This window comes from Dermatophagoides pteronyssinus, unplaced genomic scaffold (genome assembly GCF_027571235.1).
Source record: "Dermatophagoides pteronyssinus isolate colony J.1.1.1.1 unplaced genomic scaffold, Derpt_VIB-CSIC_2022.12 sq0002, whole genome shotgun sequence".
Classification (NCBI taxonomy): Eukaryota; Metazoa; Arthropoda; class Arachnida; order Sarcoptiformes; family Pyroglyphidae; genus Dermatophagoides; species Dermatophagoides pteronyssinus.
The window spans coordinates 2,449,100-2,471,456 of record NW_027461526.1 but is presented as its reverse complement, the minus strand read 5'-3'; the positions used below and the strand labels follow the sequence as shown (position 1 = coordinate 2,471,456).

General features: G+C 30.4%; 8 protein-coding genes across 9 annotated transcripts; 3 read left to right on the top strand and 5 right to left on the bottom strand.

Annotated features, from left to right (window-relative positions):
- Positions 1–7: 7 nt before the first annotated feature.
- On the bottom strand, positions 8–1,196 carry Pis (phosphatidylinositol synthase). Its single transcript, XM_027338075.2, has 4 exons — positions 1,049–1,196; positions 703–991; positions 390–642; positions 8–328 (listed from the first exon to the last, which is right to left on the bottom strand). The coding sequence occupies exons 2-4, from the start codon at positions 976–978 to the stop codon at positions 168–170; spliced, it is 690 nt and encodes a 229-aa protein (XP_027193876.2). The 5' UTR covers positions 979–991; positions 1,049–1,196; the 3' UTR covers positions 8–167.
- On the bottom strand, positions 1,092–2,451 carry LOC113788466 (protein FRA10AC1). The gene is made up of 2 exons (XM_027337922.2): positions 2,335–2,451; positions 1,092–2,221 (listed from the first exon to the last, which is right to left on the bottom strand). The coding sequence occupies exon 2, from the start codon at positions 2,186–2,188 to the stop codon at positions 1,247–1,249; it is 942 nt and encodes a 313-aa protein (XP_027193723.1). The 5' UTR covers positions 2,189–2,221; positions 2,335–2,451; the 3' UTR covers positions 1,092–1,246.
- A 97-nt stretch (positions 2,452–2,548) lies between these two features.
- On the top strand, positions 2,549–3,851 carry Syx5 (syntaxin 5). Its single transcript, XM_027337899.2, has one exon. The coding sequence runs from the start codon at positions 2,549–2,551 to the stop codon at positions 3,635–3,637; it is 1,089 nt and encodes a 362-aa protein (XP_027193700.1). The 3' UTR covers positions 3,638–3,851.
- Positions 3,852–4,200: 349 nt separating this feature from the next.
- On the top strand, positions 4,201–5,727 carry LOC113788365 (uncharacterized). Its single transcript, XM_027337831.2, has 2 exons — positions 4,201–5,538; positions 5,599–5,727. The coding sequence occupies exons 1-2, from the start codon at positions 4,327–4,329 to the stop codon at positions 5,671–5,673; spliced, it is 1,287 nt and encodes a 428-aa protein (XP_027193632.2). The 5' UTR covers positions 4,201–4,326; the 3' UTR covers positions 5,674–5,727.
- On the bottom strand, positions 5,304–6,976 carry LOC113788578 (DNA damage-regulated autophagy modulator protein 2-like). Of its 2 annotated transcripts, XR_012847252.1 has the most exons (3): positions 6,538–6,976; positions 5,520–6,470; positions 5,304–5,439 (listed from the first exon to the last, which is right to left on the bottom strand). XR_012847252.1 is itself a non-coding variant. In XM_027338045.2 (2 exons), the coding sequence occupies exons 1-2, from the start codon at positions 6,728–6,730 to the stop codon at positions 5,908–5,910; spliced, it is 756 nt and encodes a 251-aa protein (XP_027193846.2). In that variant the 5' UTR covers positions 6,731–6,976; the 3' UTR covers positions 5,442–5,907. The 2 variants fall into 2 exon arrangements, 1 of the variants encoding a protein (XP_027193846.2); XM_027338045.2 differs by lacking the exon at positions 5,304–5,439 and having other exon boundaries at positions 5,442–6,470.
- Positions 6,977–16,320: 9,344 nt separating this feature from the next.
- Positions 16,321–17,694, top strand: LOC113788559 (uncharacterized). Its single transcript, XM_027338022.2, has one exon. The coding sequence runs from the start codon at positions 16,473–16,475 to the stop codon at positions 17,259–17,261; it is 789 nt and encodes a 262-aa protein (XP_027193823.2). The 5' UTR covers positions 16,321–16,472; the 3' UTR covers positions 17,262–17,694.
- Etfb (Electron transfer flavoprotein beta subunit) lies at positions 17,661–18,882 on the bottom strand. Its single transcript, XM_027338034.2, has 4 exons — positions 18,687–18,882; positions 18,333–18,633; positions 18,025–18,266; positions 17,661–17,967 (listed from the first exon to the last, which is right to left on the bottom strand). Exons 1-4 carry the CDS (start codon positions 18,738–18,740, stop codon positions 17,797–17,799), a joined length of 768 nt encoding a protein of 255 aa, XP_027193835.1. The 5' UTR covers positions 18,741–18,882; the 3' UTR covers positions 17,661–17,796.
- An 86-nt stretch (positions 18,883–18,968) lies between these two features.
- mRNA-cap (RNA guanylyltransferase and 5'-phosphatase mRNA capping enzyme) lies at positions 18,969–21,193 on the bottom strand. The gene is made up of 4 exons (XM_027350584.2): positions 20,974–21,193; positions 20,805–20,914; positions 20,633–20,736; positions 18,969–20,563 (listed from the first exon to the last, which is right to left on the bottom strand). The coding sequence occupies exons 1-4, from the start codon at positions 21,038–21,040 to the stop codon at positions 19,150–19,152; spliced, it is 1,695 nt and encodes a 564-aa protein (XP_027206385.2). The 5' UTR covers positions 21,041–21,193; the 3' UTR covers positions 18,969–19,149.
- Between the last annotated feature and the right edge of the window lie 1,164 nt (positions 21,194–22,357).

Genomic DNA, 22,357 nt, shown 5'->3' with positions numbered 1-22,357 from the left:
AAAATCATTTGTGACACAAAATGAAAATATATTTAATCATGATAAAAAAACAATGAATGAATGTATGAATGAAAACAATATTCGGATTAAAGAAATGTTAGTTTAGCTAAAGTTGTGATTGGCCCACAGTTCAAATGATATGATTATTAAAAAAAGACTAGATTCATTTAGTTTGCTTTACGAATTTGAAAATGTCGACGCTCATCTAAATCCAATTGTTGACAATTATAACAAGCGGCTATCAGCTGCAATATGCTGATAAATGCTTTGAGGATGGCAATCGGCATTGAAACATAGGTGGCCAAGCGAAATAATCCCAATCCAAATACTAATGAAAAAATAGATTCAGAATTTCCAATTCAAATAAAATTTTTCAAATCTCATCGTACCTGTTGGCCCTTCGAAGAAGTAAAGCATATAAAGCGAAACATAAAATAATTCATTAAAGAAACACATTACGAAAAGTACCGTACGACTATTATAATACAGATAGAGTATGGGATTATCTTCCAATGAAATCATCTTATGGCTAGTACGGCCACACATTAATGATACTTGTAAATGCATCCAATGTGATGCAATATCGATTACTGCCGATAATTGTAGCCAGAAAAGATAAGCTGGATATAAAGTACCAAGTACCTGAAATTTTTAATTTAGATAAATTTTTAATTGAATGATCATTCAAATGATGAAACTTACGAACAACAAGCACATTGTACCACAACGATCGGTAAGCTGATCAAGCATTGCACCGAATCGTGTGGATTGATTAAATCGTCTAGCAGCATAACCATCGAATGCATCCAAAAATGTAGATAGAAAATACAAGACCAGAGTTGTAATTGGTCTATCTTGCATCGTGTAGAATGAAACCAATGCCAGGATAATTCTTGCATAACCAATCAAATTGGGAACAAAGAGGAAAATATTTTCCTCTTTGACATTTTTTTGTGTTTTTTGCTCTTCATGTTCCATATTGGTCCGAAATCTAAAGCAAAAATAAAAAGAAAAAATGAATCAAAAATAATCATTCATTTTTGTTTACCTCAATGGAATGGCTTAAATGACAATAATATTGGTGAAACTCATTGCTATATAAGAAAATTTAATGAAAGAATTTCAGATTTTTTGATTGTAATGACAGTAAACAAAAACAACAAAATGCATCACACCGACGCATTGCAACATCTCAGCATTGCGAAATCTTTCCTAAAAATTGATCATACACACACATAAAACGTTATTATTGAAAAAGTTCATCCAAATAATTATCGAGATCATTTTCCAATTTTTTTCCTTCTTCTTGATCATCATCACTTTCTTGTTCTAATTTGATCGGTTTTCGCCATATTTTATCGATCAATTGTTCATAAGTTTCATCATCATTATCATTATGATCATTTTGTAATAATGATTCAGAATTTTTGAACAAACCAGCTTCATCGTCTGATGTAAGAATCTCTTCCTTCACTTCAACTTTTTGTTGTTGGTGATTCGATTTTTTGTTTTTCAATTTTCGAGCATCTTTTTGGTTTTTCTTTGCTTTTTTATGTTGTCGGTGATAATTCAATTTCGTTGAACAATCGAAACAAAGTTTTACTTTGATTAATGCAGAATGTTTTTCTCCATTTTCAACATAAGCAAACAACACTTCCCATGAAGTTAAATTGGATCGTATCGAGCAGACTTTATTACCACAAATAAACTGACCTTTACCTTCAATTACTTCAGGTTCGGTTCGCCAACGCATTCCAAATTTATTTTGTTTGTAAAGACTAAGATCGATGATACAATATTCTTTGAATAAACGATCATAATATTTTTTGGCTACACGTTGTCCCCAGGTTAATTGATTTGATTGTAAATCTTCTTCCGGCCAGATAAATCGATGATTTTCAATCAAAACCTGTATGTCACCTTTATCTTGTGAATGATCTCGTTGAAACACTTGATGACAGCTACCAGGATGTGTAAGCTTATAATAATTAATTAACAATTTATGTTGAGTATATTGATCAAGTGAATGAAAATTTCTTCGACAAGGTTTTTCATCTTTGGAAAATTCATCTATCATTATCGTTGTAGAAGTATTTGTTTTCAACATCTTGTTTGAACAAGAATTTTGAATGTTTTCTGGCTTTTTAAAAGTTTTATCATCGTTGTTTTGATTTTTTCTTTTATTCATCCTACTAGAATCTACAGATTGTTCACATTCTTTCTGCCGATATGAATCATTCATGATGATGAATTTTGAAGCAAGAATTAATTAATAAATCAAATCATTAATAAAATTCGAATGAACGAATAAAAAAAATGAATGTCTATATCTACCTTAATGGTCGACGAGCAGCTGATGCAATGCAAAATGCAGAGTTTTCACTGTATTCTCTAACTCAATAACGCTTTGATGAGAAAGAGAGAGTTGAAAAATTTCTCTTTCAATTCAACGTCATCAAACCAATCGGTTTTCCAAAATAAGATTTTTTCAGCTATAGATAAATTTTTTTTTTGAACAATCGAAAAACTTTAATTTGAAAGTTGAAAAATGGTTCGTGATCGGACATCCGAATTTATGGTCACCGTAAGATCGATGGCTGGCAGACCTCAATATTTGAATGGTACGGCTGGCTCTCATCTTCCGATGGAATTGCGGGCACGCAAAGGAACAAATCAAATACAACAGAATGGATCATCACCCTTATCGAATCCACAATCCCAACAATATGGACAATTTTCACGTTTCATGAGCGGTTCACGTTCGATAGCTCGTGATCTATATCTAACTTATCAGAAATTGGAAAAAATCAATATGATGGCACAGAAAAAGAGCATGTTCGATGATGAAGAATCTTCCAAAGAATTCAATGAATTAATCTACATAATCAAACAAGATATACAATCATTAAATCAACAAATAGAACGATTACGACAACTTCAATTAGAAACACAATCATCATCAAATTCAAGTGGACATAATGTACGATCACATACAAAAAACGTTGTTCTTACACTTCAACATCAACTTGCATCAATATCAAACAGTTTTCGTGATACCCTAGAAGTTAGAAGTGAAAATATAAAAAAAGTTAAAAAACGGCGAGAACAATTCTCGTTTGGTACCGTTATACAACCACCTTTAGCATCACGGGCTCAACAGCAACAAGGATCATTGCCACATTCACATTCGGCATCAAATTTACGACAGCAACAACAACAACAATCGCAAACGACTGTGATCGATTTTGGTGATACGTCCAATACTGATAATGGAAATAACTATCGAGGTCATCGTCATAATAATTCCATGTCATTGGCTCAGACACAAACATTGTTACAATTTCCCGATCAAACAAATGAATATCTAGAAGATCGTGCAAATACTATGCAATCCATTGAATCGACCATTGTAGAACTTGGTACCATTTTTAATCAATTAGCTACGATGGTTCAACAGCAAGAAGAAATGATCACTAGGATTGATGCCAATGTCACCGATACCATGATGAATGTCGAACAGGCACATGATTCTCTATTACAATATTTAACATCCGTTACCAATAATCGTTGGTTAATAATCAAAGTGTTTGCTGTTTTATTCATATTTTTTCTTATATTTGTTTTGTTTGCCGCTTGATTTAAAAAAAAAATCAACAACCGTCCTCTTAAAATTATCTGTTTTCTGAATTGTGATCAATGCTCATTTACATTATCATCATCATCATCACCATCACTATTTCATCATTGAATTCATTTGAATTATTTATGTAAAATTCACATTAGCCTATTCATTCTGTTTTGACTGTCATTTTTTATTGCCGTTCGTTGTTATTCGTTTGTTTTTAAAAACATTTCCAATAAAAAAAAATAAATAGAAATGTTTGAATCGTTTCCATTTTTTTATCTATCATCATTAAAATTCTAAATTATTTTTTTAAAATCGATTTTCCAACTATTTATTGATCATATTTTTATTTTGTTTTTAAATGTTGTTTCAGTCAATGTTGGAATATTTTTAGAAAAAATTCCTGACTAAAACCAATTCGAAACCATTAGGTTAAATAAGTTGTTATTTATTTGAATGAAAAATATAAATTAAATTTCGAGTTATCATGAACTCTGTCATTATTGTACCAAATTTTTCATTCTTTGTTGATGATGATGGATTTTTGTGATCAATACCAAACAAAAATTCGCAACTGCTCTTGAAAAATTTTTCATTCTTAGTTTCACTAGCATTTTATATGGATGAACACTGGCCATAAAGTTCTAATATACAACTTGAATTGTTTTTTTCCAAAAGTTTTTATTTAGACAAATATAATTATGCAATCCGAACCACCAAAGATAAGGTTATTATTCGAACAATTTATTGAGGTGATTAATCCATTCAAACGATTAAATTATCTTGAAAAATATTGCCGTTCAATGCTTGAATTAGATTCTATAACTCATTTAACACATCAAGTGATCAATGTATATTTTTGGTTAGCCATATTACGGCATTGGCTACTTGTGATTGTTCCATGGCCCAAAGAATATCGTATAATGTTTTTTGATATTGTCTATATTGTTAAAATAGAATCGGCAACTAATGCCTTGTTTACATTGCTGTTATTGGCTATAAAAACTATCGAAAATACACAATATAGAGATCCAGATAAACATAGTATTAAACTTTTATATAAGATCATGTTCGAACATGATACATCATTTTTTCATCTTTGGATCAACAAGCATTGCCGCAATCCATATCGACCGGGCAGAACACCCGAAAAGCTATGTAAACAGTTTAGACAATTTGTTTGGCTAGCATTTATTTTTGTGCAAGGATTTTTATTATTAATCAATTTGATAACAATATTCTGGCATTTTCAATTGTATTATTTAATTTGGCAGAATAGTCATTTCTTTTTCGCAAATCGATTTCTTATACCGTTCAAATTATTATTGGCCGAAATAATGTTGTTAAGTGTATCCGGTGGATTTTATTCTTTGGTTAATTATCTTCTCATTCTTGTAATGATGGGTTTTACAAGTATTTTTTCGAGTATTTTACGTCTTCACCAATTAGATGAATATCTTGAGGATAATCTACGAATTCTATCATCAAATGATTTACGAGAGTTTATTGTTGCACATACCGGTACGGTAAATGTTATTGCTAGATTTAATAAAACTTATTCATGGCCTGGTACTGCTTATCTATTGTCAAATATTCCATACAATGTTTTCTTGGTTATGTCGATGATGTTTCATCATGCAGAGGAAACAATGCTCGAAACTCTTATCTTATCATTGATGGCTATGCAACAATTTGTAGGTATATTCGGTGTTCATTTTATATTAACTTTATTGCCCAAAAAGATTCATCGTAATGGTATTCTGCGATTGATATCGTTAAATGCTCGTGCTCAATTTCGATCAACAATCACTCATCTAAAAGTTATAAATTATATCGAAAAATTTCATTGTAAAAATCGTTATGGAGTCCATTATTATAAACTTAATTTAGTTACTTTAAACACGTTCATTAAGGTTTGTCATTTGATAGTTCAATATGTTTAAAATTGATGATTTTCTTATTTCCTCATTCAGTGTTTAATTCTTTATAGTAAAGGTGTTATTATGGTGTATAAAATGTTTCGTCGATCAACAATATCGTTAAGTTGATTACACTGTCGATTTGAATAAAATTAAAAATGAAATAATGATTCGTTTTATTAATCATTCATTGATTATTCATCAGAATTTTTTATTTGTTTTTATATCAACAATATATCATGAAAATGTTTAATTGAAATAAAAATTCCGGAATTTATTGCATTTCAAAGAAAAGTACTAATATTCTTTTTTATTGTATGTGAATAAAATGATCGGTCAAGTGTAATTTGCAAAAAAATGAATTTAAATTTGATTCCAATATTTAAATTGACGAAAACGATTCGACAATGAAAAACATAGTATTACATTTGCTAAAATCATTAGCCATTCACAAGCACTAGCTAAACAATGATAAACATAATCAGATTGATTTGTTGGCCAATGAAGCCTAAATGAAAGATCTATAAAAGTGTTGAACGAAATGTTTCTGACAGAAAAATATGACATCACTATGAAAAGAGTGAATAATATAACCTGCGAAATGCAACCGATTATTAAAGAGATAGGATACGATTCAATATCAAATCGATACAAAATACGTGTTACATAACATGTAAATGATGAATAAAAAATTGATGGAAAAAAGATTAAAAAGCCCAACAACCAATGTACATAAAATGATTCGGATAGACGAATATTTCCAACACCAATCATACCGCAGGCACTTAGAAAATAGAAACATAATAATAATCTATTTTTACTTTTCAATGAAGCCATGTCATCAGAATCAACATTAATTGCGTTAATTTTGATATTTTTAATATAAAAATTAATCTGTTTATATCTAATCCATCCAATGATCATAGCTAAATAACATAAATGTAATGAAAATTCATTAGAAAAATATTTTTTGAAAAAATTCATTGAACATACCTAAAAATGCACATATGTCCAACATTGAGCTAAAATACTTAGCTGCAACCGTATCGGAACCGGTATCACTGACATAAGGTAAAATTGGATCGACAAAGCCGGTATGAACGGCAATGAAATACGGTACAAAACAGACCAATACATTGAATAAAGCCAAAATCAATGGAAGAATCCATAATTGCTCTTTCTTCATTATGTTAATGTTGTAAGTTTCAGCAGCAAAACGAAAAATTAATCTGATGTTTGTAATGTTAAAAACAGCTTTTAAATGAATAGCGCAGACGGAATTATCAATCAAAAGGTAAAGGAAAAATGAAACAATCTGAGTGTTGAAAAAAAGTACATTCAATCTGCAAGAAAGAATGTTAAAATATAAAATTAATTAAGAAATTATTCACATCATAGAAGTTGTTAAATGTTTTTTCTTGCTGATGTTTCTTATCAAGGACAATTGATTACTGTTCATTAGAGAAAAAAACTTTTCAAAACATTCATCAAAACTCGATGACTGTTCAGGATATTACGGACTACTTTTTAGTTTGTTAATAATGGCGTTTTTTTTCTGACGAATCAAATATGTTCGATTAACAATTCGTATCCGTCATAAGTTACATTCATTCAATGATTTAGCTTTGTTTTGTGATAAAATTTAAAAATTTATTAGACTGTTAATTTTTGTCATTTCTTATGATCCATCGTCAATCGATATGCTGATAAATTATGTGATATCCAATATAGAAAAAATTCCTGCTAAATTTATGTGAAAAAAAATTTGATAATTTAAACAAAAACGATAGTTAACACCAGATGGCTGATCATATTTCATTCATTAAAAAAATATAAAAGTCAATATCATTCATCATAAGATGGCACCACTGTTACCTTAATTTGAATTTTCCACGCAACAAAATCATAATTTCGATGGCAAATGTTCATAAAAAACCGGATGAATGCTAGCCCGGTGATGATATTATATCGTGTAAGATCATTTTGTAATTTATAATTTGATGTAACATTTATCTATTTTTGCTCAGAAAACATTTTGAGCTAAATATAAAATGTCATACAACCAAAAAATAAACTAAAAACAAAACAGCACCAAGGAACATTCATCGGCTTCAAGAACTCCGAGAGAAGAAATTTTCATATATTTTTCTTTTTAATCCATAATCAATTCGGTTTTGTTTTTTTTGATAATCATTATTATCATAATCATGATGATTATGTTAATCATCTTATAAAAGCTAAATAATAGAAATGTTTTTTTATTTTGGTTGAAAGATACAAACTATCCACAATCAATAAGATCAATCAATCAATATTCCAATTTGTGAACTAAAGTAGAAAAATAAAATAAAATAATCATTCGATTTTGATACATCCGAAATCCATCCAAATATTGATTTTAAATAAAATATTATCATTTGTCTGTGTGTTTTTCCTAATCGTGCAAAATGAACAAAATAAAAACTCAATATTATCCAGAGAAAATTTTAAGAATTTTTTTGTCATTTTTTAAATATTTTTATTGATATTCAAAAATAGTCCATTTTTCCAAAAAAAAACCGATCGATCAAAAATTTTTGATCAATTAGGTCATCATATTTTACATGTTGCTTGTTGTTCTCTATGGTCAATCATTTCCAAAATATTTTGTTTTTTATGAGTGGTTAGAATATGGTCGCCCCATTATTATTAATGTGCCATAACAAATAAAATTTAAAAAAAAACGATAAAAATTTTTGAATGACCGCCGCCCATAACAAAAAATACAAAAAAAAATGACGCAAGCGCATTCAACAATTCCCAATTGTTGAATGTAATTTCTCAATCCAAAATTTAAAAAAAAAAATAGAATCTTATTTAACCAAGACAAGAAAATGAGAGAGAGAGAGCCCCACCATCATTATTATCATGGTCACCCCCATCCATTTTTTTTCATCGCTCATCATCCAAATCTATGTTTGGTTGTTTTTTACCCATAATACATTCATCGTTTTTTCGTGATTGTAATCATCATCATTATCAATGTTCTGATGATGATGATCAATCCTGAAGAGAGAGAGAGAGAGAATGGAAGTACCTGACCGTCAAACAAGTTTTTTTTTGGTGCTGTATAAAAAACAACCAGCGAAGGTTTTTACCTGATTGGCATGCCATTAAAAAAAATTCATTCGTTCAAACAACGACGGGTGTATACACAAAAACATGGGGAAAAAACCAAAAGAGCCAACAACAACTACACACACAATGAGATAGACAAAGATTGAAAAATAATTTATGATGAATACCACATACGGCCAACTAAAAAAACAGTAGAGAGAGAAGAGAATGGCCATCGTTGCTTGATATTCCCCCGAAATACCCACACACACACTCGAACGATTATTTCAAACAGAGTAAGTAATTTTTTTTTTTGAATTTTCTGTTGTGGCAGGTGATGAACTCTCAAATCAAATCTCAAACAATCTATAAGTAGCGAATAAGGAGAGAATGAGGGGTACAAATTTTCAACAACAAAAAAAACGTTCGAATACACATACCACACGATTCATTTATATTCATTCAAAGACTAGCTCTCTTTTCTTAATTTTAAATGTACACATCAATATGAAATAGCCACCACCATCATCATAGACAATTGTACTAAAAAGAGAAGAAAGAAACAGGTAAAATTTTTTTTCATCTTCTAAAGTCAGTGAAATAAGAGAGGAAGTTTAATCGAGCTCCGGCTGCGGCATGTTGTGTTTACACAGAAACTATAGTTGTTGTGTTGTGTTGGTTACATTCCTTCAAACAATTGTTCAAAACGAATTTTTCTGTAAAAAAAATTCAACGGTTTTTTTTGGCGTTCTTTCGTTGTAATTGTCCACACGTTTCTATACTCTACTTTTTTTTGTGATTGTTTTCACATATAGCAAAATATTTTTATATGGGTGTGTAACGTACAATAAAATATTAATGGACTGATCCTATTTCGAAATAAAGGATGAAACAAAAATCTATTTTTTTCAAATATTTTGTTTGTTTAAAAAACAAAAACAAAATCGGGATTTTCAAAAAATCCATGAAATATAATAAAAAAAAATCATCTACATCATCATCAAAAATGAAAAAGGAAATAACATCAGCAAGCAAGCAAGCAAATAAAATAAAACAAAACTGAGAAGGAAATGTTCAAATTGAGGATGTTTGATTTTCGATTGGTGACAACGAAATGAATAAACAAATGATGATATCGATGGTAAAGCTTATATAACATAAAAATACAATTTAAGAGGAAATGGATAGATTGGATCAAAGCGAGTGCGGAATTACTCTATTATTATTATTATTATAAAAATTGTTATCGATGAAATAACAAATGTTGTTGGAACAATGTTTGATTTGAATGAAATGATATTAATGATAGATAAAAAGAAAGAAAGATCGAATGATGGTTGTTTGGTAGTTCAAATGTCATAATGTAATGGATGAGTGTGGATCTAGTCATGTAATGATTTGTTTAATCAAAATGATGATGTGATCAAATCAAACATCTCAAAATCATCGCCTTTGATTCGATTTTATTATCGATTTTTTTTGAATAAATGTGGCGTGTTCGAGTGATGATTACGAACATCAAATTGACAACAGGACTAGACGCACAGTCATCCATCAACATTCGACTTTCGTGTTGATTAGAAGAAGTGAAATTAATTTTGTCACCACAATTAGTTTCTTCCGATGGCACATCATCACACATTAACAGCACATTCGATGTTTAAGGGAAAAAAATAAAAGTTTACCATTGATGGATGAATATATAATGATAGAATATAGATTGTATCAAAGATGATGAAAAAATTGAAAAATTAAAACAAAATGTGAAAAATTCATTAGAGAAAAAATATCTATTTTTTTGAAACATCAGAAATCCTGGTTTGAAATTTTTGTTGGCTATATTGTTGAAAGGATTCAATCATGGTGATAAATATGGTTCAGGCGCTATTTTATTTTTAAAAAAACAGTTTTTATATAGAAAATTAAAAGAAAAATATACTTAAATCGACTAATAATCTCACACAATGGCAAATGTTTTAGTTACAGAAAAAAAAATCGAAACAACGACATGCAGTTATAATAACACACACATTTAAACCAAATCAAATCAAACCAAACCAACAAGTGCCATGGTGATCGTCGTCAGATATTCGAATCGATTTTTCTCTCATTCTCTTTTACACGTCTATATGATTATTTGCGCTATGTGCTTGTGTGTGAAAAAAATGACGACATCGGCCTGTTGATATAAATCGAATCGCTTGGTTAAAATATATAAAACGTTGTTCATCTCTCAACCGAAAGAAGCAACAGGCTTTCCAAAAAGGAAAAAGGATCCTTTCCCCAAATGTATAGACACAGCCGCCAATGCGATTCGCTCAAAAAAAAGATAGATGTTTTTTATATTCATTTCGTATGCGCGCGCGTTATAGAGTAAAATAAAAATATTATAAATTACAGGATCATGAAAACAAATTACGAAAAAAAACATTACACAATCACAACGAAGGAATCAAGCAGGCAAAAGTTCCTAAGCAAAAAAAATTGATTTCTAAGAATATTTTTTTCGGTAGCATCAACAGGTTGTCATTTTGTTTCAAAGAACATTTTTGCTGACAAAATTACACCAAAAGAAACAAACAAACGATGACAACTTGAGAGGAAAAAAATATGGATGCATGAGGAACACGTTTACAATGATTTTGAAAATAACGAAAAAAAATTCAGTTGAATTTGGCGCGGATGGCAAAACAAAAAAGTTCAATTTTTTGAGCCACAAAATTTGGGCATCATCAATGAATGGCACACAAAGCAAATTCAATATGGAGTAGAAAAAATTCATATTGAAAAAAGAATTCAAAATTCAAAGAGCAATCTAAACCTCAAGAATAGGAATAGGGCGAAAGCCATTTTGAAAAAGTCAAAAAAATTAACGAGAAAACGAAGTCATAATCGATCGAAGTCAAACGGACAAATGATTATAGTGGTGGTTTGGTTGTGTGTGATGATTTTTTTTCTCGTTTCTCGGATCCTCTCGCATCGATAATTTGAAAAAAAAACTTTTTGTCCAAATGCCTGTTGCATGTATCTTTTTTTTCATATTCTATAGAAGGTGCGCTTTTTCATTCTATGCTACTATGACAATCAATCAAAATGAAAATTCCTTTCAAATGTTGTAACTGCCATTTTTTTAGTTAAAATGCACCAACCAGTCAGACTGGTCATTTTCAATTCAAATAGAGACAAGTGTGTGGTAGTAGTGGTAATATGTGATAACTGTTGAACCCAAAAAAAAAATTTCTATCAATCAATTGGTTAACCAGTTTTCTCCAATTCGACTGTATGTAGCTATTTGGATCTACTATACACCTTGCTTCTAGTTTTTTTTTCGAATGCAGATCCCATTGTAAAAAGATACACTCAAAAAAAACCAACAGATATCACAAGCATGTTAGAGCGCGCCATTTTTAAACGATTTACGCATGATCAATTTGAAATCAAAAAAAAAAATTAATGCATGGCATGTTTTCTTATTACTAACGATGTTCGGAATCAATCGATTGTCTGAAGAATAAAATCATGAAATAATAATTCGTATGAATTTGGAAAATCAAAAAATTGCAAAAAATAGAGAAAAAAATTCAACATAGAGTTCAAAAAAGGGTAAACTTACCTCTATATTCTTATAAAACTTGATTTTTTAAAAAAAAATTTACTGAAAAACAAACTGAAGAATCAATCATCCACCAAAAACAAAAAAAAAAACCAACTCAAATGATGGCTAAATGTTAAATCGATTCGAATCGGGCCAGAATCGAAATGATAAATTGTTATGGTTATCGATGACACTTAAATATGGAATTTTTTTCTCTCTGAAACTATAAATTTTATCTCGAGCCCAAAATCTACTGTTTTGTCTTGTGTGTGAGTATACTTTTTGGCCTAGAAGACCTAGGCCTAGGACAAATAAATATAGAGAGAGGGGTGATGACAATATAATAAAAAATAAATGAAAAGATTGCTAATGAGAAAAATGTGTTCCACAAAAACAAACAAACAAAAAGTTGGTTACGCCCAATTTTTTGCTGCATGTTCGGTCAAACGAAAAGTTTGGATAAACAAACAAAACAAAAATCAAAACGGACAAATGTCAAATAATAAATGTCATTGTCGTTTGAATTTCGAATGAATCATTAGTTTCGTTTCATTAGACATTAGCATAATAAATAAATCGGTATTAAAAAAAATCAATCGATGAAAACAATCAACGAATATTTTATGATATACGCCCTTAACAGTATTGTTGATTAGAAAGTAATGATGATTTGAAAAACAGATTGATTTGGTAAAAATCGTTGATTTAGAAATTTATTTTTAAAAAATTTTATCGAATTTTTGCTTTTTGGTTAATTCTTGTGGGCAAATGTTTTTTTTTATCATTTGTAATAAAATTGTGAAGATTTTTTCTATAAAAAAAATTTATTATTTTGCTAATACCCTATTTAAGAGGATTTTGTTTTTGCTAATGCTCGAGAATTTTCTAATTTCCAACATTAAAGAATATTTATCGTAAGAATACATTGTGAATTGTATGGGTCATAATAAAACTTTTTTTGTTGTTGTTGAAGCTTTCAAAGTTCGGATCGTTTTCAAACAAAATATGGGCCACATGGCAAAGCATTATCATCTTCGAATCGAAAATACGATAAATACGAAAGAATGAATAAACCTTGGTTGGCCTTGAACACGAACGTTGTTGGGTTATTTATTTATTCATTTTATTTTGGCGCGTTTTCATTTTCGCTTTGATTTTTGCGTGTGTTACTTCGGGCTTTGATGGCCTTCGATTTTGAAGATTTTTTTTCTCGTTTGTTTTTCTTCTATTAGAAAAAATATCGTCATAAAGTTTTTATGAAAATGCCAGAAAAAAGGATTTCGACTTTGAACCATAGAACAAGAAAAAAGCCACATGTGTTGACTATTTCAATTTTCATTATCGAATGCCATATTAACTCTTTCAACAACAACAACCGCAAAATATAAGCGCAATGAAAATCAAACATTTTCAGAAACAAAAAAGAAAAAGAAAAAAAATGGTTAACAAAATTCCAAGGACGATTTACATGCAAAAATATTTGAAACAATCTTAAAAAACATTATGTTTTTTTATTTTTTTGGGCAAAGTAATCTGTAATGGCTTATTATCATGATGAGCTAAACTATATAATATTTGACCAAAACGAACAGCAACAAGCAACAAATAAAACTGAATATGAAGGAAAAATGATACATTGTATAACCATAATAATAATAATCAGAAATTTTCCATATTCATACATCGAATTGATCGTGATGTTTTTTTTCTGATGAAATTCAGATAATTATTGCATTCTTTTGATTGTTTTTGTTTTTAAACATTAATTTTGAAATCAATAAATTCATTGAAATAGATTATACATGAATAACGAATTCTTTGATTAACAGATTAGTTTTATTGATTGATTACATCACTACACTAAAAAAAAATACCAACAATAAATTGACCACAGTTTTTTTTCTGGAATTGTGTCGTCATGGATGGATGAATAAAAAGAAAAAATGTGACGATCATGATGATCATCCAACCATGATCATCATTGTCACGTCAATCGATTCAAAATAAGAAAAAAAAAGTTATAATGAACAAGAATTTAAAAAAACCAGGATATATAACGTTGCCATCCATCCATTCATTCATTCATTCATTTTTTTTGTTCATCCATATTATAAATATAAAATGTCCCCATTGCAATTCGAAAAAAATTCATAACAACCAGATTTAATAACAAATGATGATGATCATCATCAAACAATTTCAATAGCGGAGAGAGAAATAACCTGCAACAACAACAAAAACCAGTATACATGGGCGCCATCCGGTTAATTTTTTTGTTTGTCTACTATATTTGTTTATTTTCGCATTATTATTTTTCGGATTCATTCGAAAATCTAAATGTATCCGAAAAAAAAGAATCGAAAAACATCAGTATACACACACACATAACATCATCATTATGGCGTCATCGTGATGATGATTTATGTTTGTATTATGTGTGTGTTAGAGAATCATGGTCATCGTTCACAATCCACAGCTTTCTGGCTATTTTTGAAATTTAAAAAATAGTTTCTAAAATTATACTTGCCACTTGTTGCTCAATTACAATTGTTAAACTATAGTTATGAAGCGTTGGCGAAAAATAATCAAGTCTATGTGTATGTTTGGCATTGGAAAACATTGTTCGGTTAGGGTTGATTGCAATTGCACACCTTTCTTTCTTTACTTCACTCACTCACTTTCAATTCTAATCTCCATCATCTTGATCGATTGTTGTAATCGAATGATTATGATGACGACGATGATGGTGATGTAGCTATCAGAATAAATTGACGAAAAAAGGGCTGTACATTAAATCAATTCTTGTTTATTGAATGTCGAATGATTTTAAATCAAAGGTTCAAGGGTTCTGACTTTCGCTTTCACGATATTCTTCGTTTTTTTTCTCTATTTTTTGATTTGGTATCCCTCTCTTTCTTTTTCTTTGGATGATGTACTTGATGTACATTCGTATCATGAAATTATTCAAACGAAATAACTAAAGAGTTCACTGACATTTGTTTGTCAGTATCATCATTTTTTATTCTTTCTTTTTCTTTTTTGGCACGTCGGATGTTTGATGATGGTCATCATCATCATCTCGGTCGTCGTCGTCGCCGCCGCCGTCTTTATCATCATAATAATCAAGTTGAATTGTTGTTTTTTTGTTTTTACTTCATCTTAAATTTTTTGTTTATCAAAGTTGAAAAGAGTTTGGACATGATATACAATTTTTATTAATGACAAAAAAGAAAGAAAGATGATTGCTATGATCATAATGATGATAATAATTTTGACCAGTCGAAATAAGGATCAAAAGAAGAAAGAACAAATTAAATTACATCATTAAAAGATAAAACAAAACAAAAATAGATTCATTTTCTTAAAATTATGAATATTAAAAAAAAATCAAGATAATTTTAGGAAAAAGTAAAAAAATAATAATAATAGAATGGACATTCTCATCTGCTTCATTTTAATCATTTTATTCCATTTAATCCAGGACAGACGAATACAACATTTGAATTCGAATTTCACATCTAGGATTTTTTCAAAAAAAATTGTTTAATTTACGACTTTGATGACCAAATCAGGTTTGTTTCTCCCTCTCTCCCTCTCTCTCTCTGTTCATTGTTGAATTTCTTCATTTCGAAAAAAAGAATCCATTCATCAAGAAAATCAGTAAAACTATGTGAAATTTTCTTTCCAACTAAATCGATTGAATACTAAAATTTTTTCTTGGTAACAAAAAAAAACGAAAGTATTTTTTCGATTTTGATCGGGGTCGATAACCGAATACATTTTATTTTATTACCAAGGTAGATCAAAATAATAATAATAATTTATAGATGAACATCTATTAAACTGAAGGATAGTAGTCAGATTATTTCGAAAAATTATCAGCTTTGAATTCTCTTCGTATGGAATTTATTTAAATTACAAGAATCGGTGAAAAAATTCAAATCGTTCATTTGATTATAATGCGAATGCATTGCCATCTGTCGTTGGATAATTGTTTTTTCTAGGGGTTTTACACTGCAGCAATATTGCTGAGCAATATTTCTTGAAAATATTTCTTGACATTCGCAAATGCTCAGAAAAATAAATATAGGGAAATATTTCCACGAATATATATTTCAGCCTGCATTTCGAATCAAAACAAATCAACTTTCTATAGAAAAAATTCATTCGTTTAGAAAGAAACTTATATTTGTTCGAATTTTAAGCTCAATTCATTCCAATTTTTAAATTTTTAAAAATGACTAGTTATAAAATTAAAAACGACAAAGCTTCTATATATTTGAATGATGACGATTTGATTTCCGAAATGATCACATTGATAAAACCGAATCCATGTTTATGGAATGTTGCGGAACCGGATTACAAGAACATAACTAAAAAAGCAGCTATTTGGAACGAAATCGCCTTGAAACTAAATTGTTATGTGGCAAACAAAAATAATGTTTATGAATTGCCAAATTTAATAAGTGGTAAATTAGTCAAGGCTAAATTTCGAAATTTGAAGATTACTTATGCGACATTAAAAAACAAAAGAATTTCTGAAAAAGATTCGACTGCTATACGTTGGATACATTTCCAAGAAATCGAATCGCTAATGACAAAGATTCCGGTTCGAACAGGCTTTGATTCAACACTAGCAACAACCAATGAAGAAGCTAATGAGTCAAATCAACAGACATCATCATCATTTGTGTATGAAACAACATCACAAAAAGAATCAATAATTCCACAAATGCTTTCATCATTCACGCAAGAATTGACAAACGAAACAATGAGTGAAAACGAAATATTTTTCAACGAGAATCAATCAACTAAGCGTATATCAAAAAAAAGGAAACATGAAGAGGAATATCAAGACAAAATTTCATGTGATCCATTGTTACTGACATTCGGGAAATATATTGCATTAAGTTTGAATGCGTTACCCAAAGAAGTCCAATACCAGGCCAGACATCTGATTTTCAATTTACTTTATAAGATAGAATCAGATCCTATGAATATAGATTCAATTTCCATTTTCAATTGAACAATTATGATTTTTTTTTGAATGATTTAATGACAAAACTTATACTTTATTTATTTCAAAAAATTATTATACAGTATCGAAACAAAAAAAATTAAAATTAAAAAAAAATTTAATTAAAATAAAAATAAACTAGAACTCTTTTATATAAATCGTTATCAATTGTTATAATTTAATTCAATTTATAGCAACAATAACAAAATTTTTTATTTTATTCATTCTTCCGATTTAAAATAGTTTGGGTCATTACAATATAGCATTAATAAATAGAATTCACATAAACGGAAGTTTGTGTGATAAAACAGCAGTAGTAAATTGCTGTAGTGTGAAACCCCTAACAATAACCCCTACCAATAAAATTGAAATCATTAAATCTGTAAATTAAGGAAAAAAAATTAAATATTAAAATGAAATAAATGAAAATTTAATTCTATAATTCTCATGACAATCATTCACTCATAAAATCCATTTTTTTGTAATTTTCGTAAAAAATTAAAGATTTTGATAAATATTTTCATTTCAATTATTAATAGTTCTTCTAGATTCGACCAGCTTCTTTAAGTTTGGTCAGTAATTCATCAACATCGGCAACTTTGGTACCAGCTTCACGTTTTGCTGGTTCCTGTACGGATAGGATTTCCATTTTCGGTGTAATATCCACTCCTAAATCACTCGGTGTTTTTTTATCGATCGGTTTCTTTTTTGCTTTCTTTAATAAATAAAATAAGAAAAAATGAGAATTTTTCATTCAAATAGCTATGCTTACCATAATGTTGGGTAGTGTAGCATAACGGGGTTCATTCAAACGAAGATCAGCACTAATCACAACAGGTAATTTATATTCTATATCTTCAAGACCACCATCGATTTCACGGGTAACCAAAACTGTTTTATCATCTTTACTTTCTATTTTCGATGCATTCGTCGCCTGTGGCCAATTCAATTGTGCTGCAGTCATCTGTGCAGTTGCATTACAATCATCATCAATGGCTTGTTTACCCAAAATCACTGGATGAAAGTAAAAAAATAACATTTATGACATAAAATATAGATTAATTATAAGAATATTCTTACCAATATCAACTTTTTCTTGTTCAGCGATTTTCGCCAGAATTTTTGACACTTGAACTGGCAACAATATTTCAGCACTTTTTTCATCAACATTAACATGTAATGCTTTATCACAGCCCATGGCCAAAGCAGTACGTAGTGTATCCTGTGCTGCTTGTGGTCCAATTGAAACGGCTAGAATTTCTTTGGCCAATTTTTTCTCCTTTAATCGAACCGCTTCTTCTACTGCTATTTCATCAAACGGATTCAACGAATGTTTGACACCTTGTGTAACAACACCTTTGTTGTCCGGACGAATTCGAATCTAGGAAATAAATACAGAATGAGTAAAAAAAGTTGAAAATTATTTATTCTAACCTTGACGGCATAATCAATGACTCGTTTGCAACCAACTAAAATTTTTAATGACATTTTTACTGACACAGTTTTTGGAAATTATTCCAGACGAAAGAAAAAATTTACAATGAAATAAATAATACGAGGATCAGTTCAATTAATCCGAAAATTATATGTACCCCAAATCGATCAACACTGACAACATGACCCAAGTCTTGAGAGAAAAACTTGTAACTTTTTCCCGTAAACATTATCAAATCTTCTCAAAACATTCAATTACCGAGAAAATTTCTCAAAAATGAATAAATGTTCAATTTTTCATATTTATTATACAAATACAATTAGATTGGTTGAAAAAATTTTTTATGTTGGAATGAATATCACACATGAGAATAAATGAACGAAAAAATTGATGTTTGATAATGAAACGAATCAAAATGATTATGAAAAATTTATGAACGGAAATTGTGAATGAAGTCATTTGTTATTTAAAGCCATTTTTATGTAGATAATCGAGTAGATATTGCCTTGTGATTGGATACTGCATCGAATAAACAACATTTGTTGCCGTCGATAGAGCATTTGGAAAAGATTTGTCAGTTCGTTCTCGCATAAATTCCCAACAATTTCGTTGCATATTGAATCGACATTCAATGATACGATTATTATATTTCCGTAATTCTTGAGTAACATTTATGTGAGAGAATGGTTCCCGTTTTCCACCGACATACAATTGGCCTATGTATTTTTCCACTCGACCAGGTCGCGTTTCTTCGATGATTTTCAGTAAAAAATCTACTGAATTATGTGTCGGTGGTTTCCATTTTAGCACTCGATCACAACGACCAGCTAAATATGATAAATGAACTGGCTGAAAAATTAGACCATCGATCTCATGTGATAAATCTCGTTGAAATTTTGGCTCAAAAAATTTGTACGTATATTTTAGCTCACAAAAATCTTTCATTCGTACTCCAAATGGTTCTTTACTGCGATCAATCTGTCCATTTCGTTTGGCTGCTTCACGAGGCGTAATGACCTGTTTGTAAATGATGTTCAAACGTTCACGAAAATTTTTTTCGGATACATCTTGTCCATCACAATAGACAATGTCATAGATTAGATATCTGGGAAAGCGCTTCCCATCGACTACATCGACAACCATTTCCCCATCCAATAACGTTTCCGATAAACGTTCTTTTGAGTTACGGCGCAAAAAATTTAGATTAAATATCTGAGAAATGGAATAATTTCGATCGAAAAAATACATCTGATTGGAATCCAATATGAGCATCATATAACGATTACCGTCGGCTTTCCAGCTAACCATATATTCTTCTTGAAGATAATTTATATTCTGATGAGTTAACGAAACAGGTTGACAACCGGGGAAACCTTTTAGTTTAAATTTGCACATATCTGTGCAGGTTTCTCTCAAGGTTCTGATTTTATCCTGTTCAACCACCATAACGATACCATCAATGCCATCAAGAAACGGATCACCTGCGTTTATCTGTTGCCGGTTGCCATTTGTCGATGATCCGGGGCCGTAGACCGAAGCTTCATCATCTTGATATTGATTGTCTTCATTGCACCATTCGGGTAAGGGTGGTGCCAAAATTATGGCCGTTTGGTCGCCATCACCATATAGACGAAACAATTCATTCAAGTAATCCTGTTTGTAAATACCGGGAGGACGGCAACGTGAAAATGCACTAATAGCTGCTTCGATGCTCCAATTTTCTTGATCAACTAGATAGGCGCAAATTAAGAATCCTGTGCGATTAAAACCATGCGTACAATGCACAGCAATTATTTTATCGGGATTTTTAACCGAAAATCTTGAGCACAAATCAATAAATGTCTGTGTCTGTTCAGGCGATGGTGTTTCTCCATGACTAAAGTTTTTAAATAGAAGTATTGGTCACACAAAAAAGTCGATCATGAGGTCAATCAATTGTACTGACCCTCTACATTTCAATTTAACGTAGCTAATTTTTTCTTTTTCAACCAATGTTTTATCATAAAATCGATCCGTATATGTCAGGTCGATCCATAGACCGATGTTAATCTAAAAAAATGACAACAAAAAACAATGAATTCTAGAATAGATCAATCTCAAATAACGATTCAAATTACATTATTATCTCGTCCATAATTAACTAGCATTGTCGGCGTAAAATACATAGTCGAAGCTAATAATGAACTAAAAGAATCATCAAGAGGAACTTTGAACGGCAGGAAAGTATCTGAATCCAGGAAAAATGGAATAATTCTAATGAATTTAATTTTGTCAAATCAAACATACTGGCCACAACTTCGCCGAATCTTGGACAATTTTTCCAACGAGGTGGTAATCCTCCTCTTGAAGACATTGTTGTTTTGGTATCGAAAAAAGATGTTCTACAGTTCGATGTTCATAATGTAATTTTTTACAGTTATTTTTTAAAAAGTTATTTTAAAATACCGTCCCTAAGAATTTGATGTAAGAATTAATTCCGTCAATGTTGACTTTGACGATCATGAAACTCAAAAAAAAAATTATTATAATTTCGGAATGAAAACATGGATTCCTGCTCATAGAAGACGTACATTATGTTGTAAATATGTGGATTGCTCGGTGCTACTCGAGTCACAATAGTAACTCATGTGTAAATAGACCTGGTCATGTGTATAAAAGGGTCACAGTTTTCCAATAAAATCATCATTCGTTTCTACATGGTAGCAGAGCGTGGTTGCTGAATAACACGTCTCCTCTTCTCTTCGTCTTACCGTCTTGCTGTCTTACTGGCTTACCGTCTTGCTGTCTCACTGGCTTACTGTATTGCTGTCTTACCGTCTTGCTGTTTGCTGATTTCCCGATTTGCTGATCCACTGTTTTGCTGTCAAAATCTTGTGCTGTTTTGCTGATTTCCGTTTTACCGATTTGCTGATCTACTGTTTTGCTGTCAAAATCTTGTGCTGTTTTGCTGATTTCCGTTTTACCGATTTGCTGATCTACTGTTTTGCTGTCAAAATCTTGTGTTGTTTTGCTGATTGCTGATAAATTTTGCTGAAATATCCTAATTGCCGAAAAATCGTCTGTAGCTGTTTATTCTTTATTGTGGTTCCGTTAAACTGGCTGGTGTTTTAACACGTTTGCAATTATCAAGGATGGAAGCTGATTCTTCTAGAGCTATATCTGCTCTTGTCGAACAATTGAAAGCCAATAATGATCAATCGAAACTGGAAAAAATGCGCAATTGTTCGATGGCAAATGTGCCCGTATTGGACGGATCGAACTTCGAGGAATGGAAATCTCGTATTGAATATTGGTCTTTGGCAACTGGCTTTAACAAATATCTGGATATGGCTGAAGCTAATGATAATAATAAACCTTATTTGGATCTTCTAAAATCAAAATTATTGTCCGTGATGAAGATCGAGATTTGCAGAGCCGTGGAGGATTTCACGACTCCAGCGGAAATAATGAAAAATATCGAGAAATTTTACGATCTACAGCCGGAAAAGAAGAAAGTCAAACTGCAGTTGGAATTAAACGAAATGAAGTATAGATCATCTGGAAAAATTGGACTTAATCGCTTTATCTGTGAGTTCAACGGAAAATTGGCTGGTGCTAAAAAGGCTGGTGCTGCTGTTGACGAAAACTACGCAGTAGAAATCTTCATGAAAGCATTGCCTGAAGAATTTAC

Coding starts and splice junctions, on each gene's coding strand:
- LOC113788466 (XM_027337922.2), bottom strand. CDS start 2,188: ATGAATAAAAGAAAAAATCAAAACAACGATGATAAAACTTTTAAAAAG.
- Syx5 (XM_027337899.2), top strand. CDS start 2,549: ATGGTTCGTGATCGGACATCCGAATTTATGGTCACCGTAAGATCGATG.
- mRNA-cap (XM_027350584.2), bottom strand. CDS start 21,040: ATGTCTTCAAGAGGAGGATTACCACCTCGTTGGAAAAATTGTCCAAGA. Junction 20,915..20,973: donor ATTCGGCGAAGTTGTGGCCA/GTATGTTTGATT, acceptor TCCTGGATTCAG/ATACTTTCCTGCCGTTCAAA. Junction 20,737..20,804: donor ATTATGGACGAGATAATAAT/GTAATTTGAATC, acceptor TCATTTTTTTAG/ATTAACATCGGTCTATGGAT.
- Etfb (XM_027338034.2), bottom strand. CDS start 18,740: ATGTCATTAAAAATTTTAGTTGGTTGCAAACGAGTCATTGATTATGCC. Junction 18,634..18,686: donor TCATTGATTATGCCGTCAAG/GTTAGAATAAAT, acceptor TTTATTTCCTAG/ATTCGAATTCGTCCGGACAA. Junction 18,267..18,332: donor ACAAGAAAAAGTTGATATTG/GTAAGAATATTC, acceptor ACTTTCATCCAG/TGATTTTGGGTAAACAAGCC.
- Pis (XM_027338075.2), bottom strand. CDS start 978: ATGGAACATGAAGAGCAAAAAACACAAAAAAATGTCAAAGAGGAAAAT. Junction 643..702: donor GTACAATGTGCTTGTTGTTC/GTAAGTTTCATC, acceptor TAAAAATTTCAG/GTACTTGGTACTTTATATCC. Junction 329..389: donor CTTCTTCGAAGGGCCAACAG/GTACGATGAGAT, acceptor TTTTTTCATTAG/TATTTGGATTGGGATTATTT.
- LOC113788365 (XM_027337831.2), top strand. CDS start 4,327: ATGCAATCCGAACCACCAAAGATAAGGTTATTATTCGAACAATTTATT. Junction 5,539..5,598: donor CTTTAAACACGTTCATTAAG/GTTTGTCATTTG, acceptor TTCCTCATTCAG/TGTTTAATTCTTTATAGTAA.
- LOC113788559 (XM_027338022.2), top strand. CDS start 16,473: ATGACTAGTTATAAAATTAAAAACGACAAAGCTTCTATATATTTGAAT.
- LOC113788578 (XM_027338045.2), bottom strand. CDS start 6,730: ATGAAGAAAGAGCAATTATGGATTCTTCCATTGATTTTGGCTTTATTC. Junction 6,471..6,537: donor GGACATATGTGCATTTTTAG/GTATGTTCAATG, acceptor TATGTTATTTAG/CTATGATCATTGGATGGATT.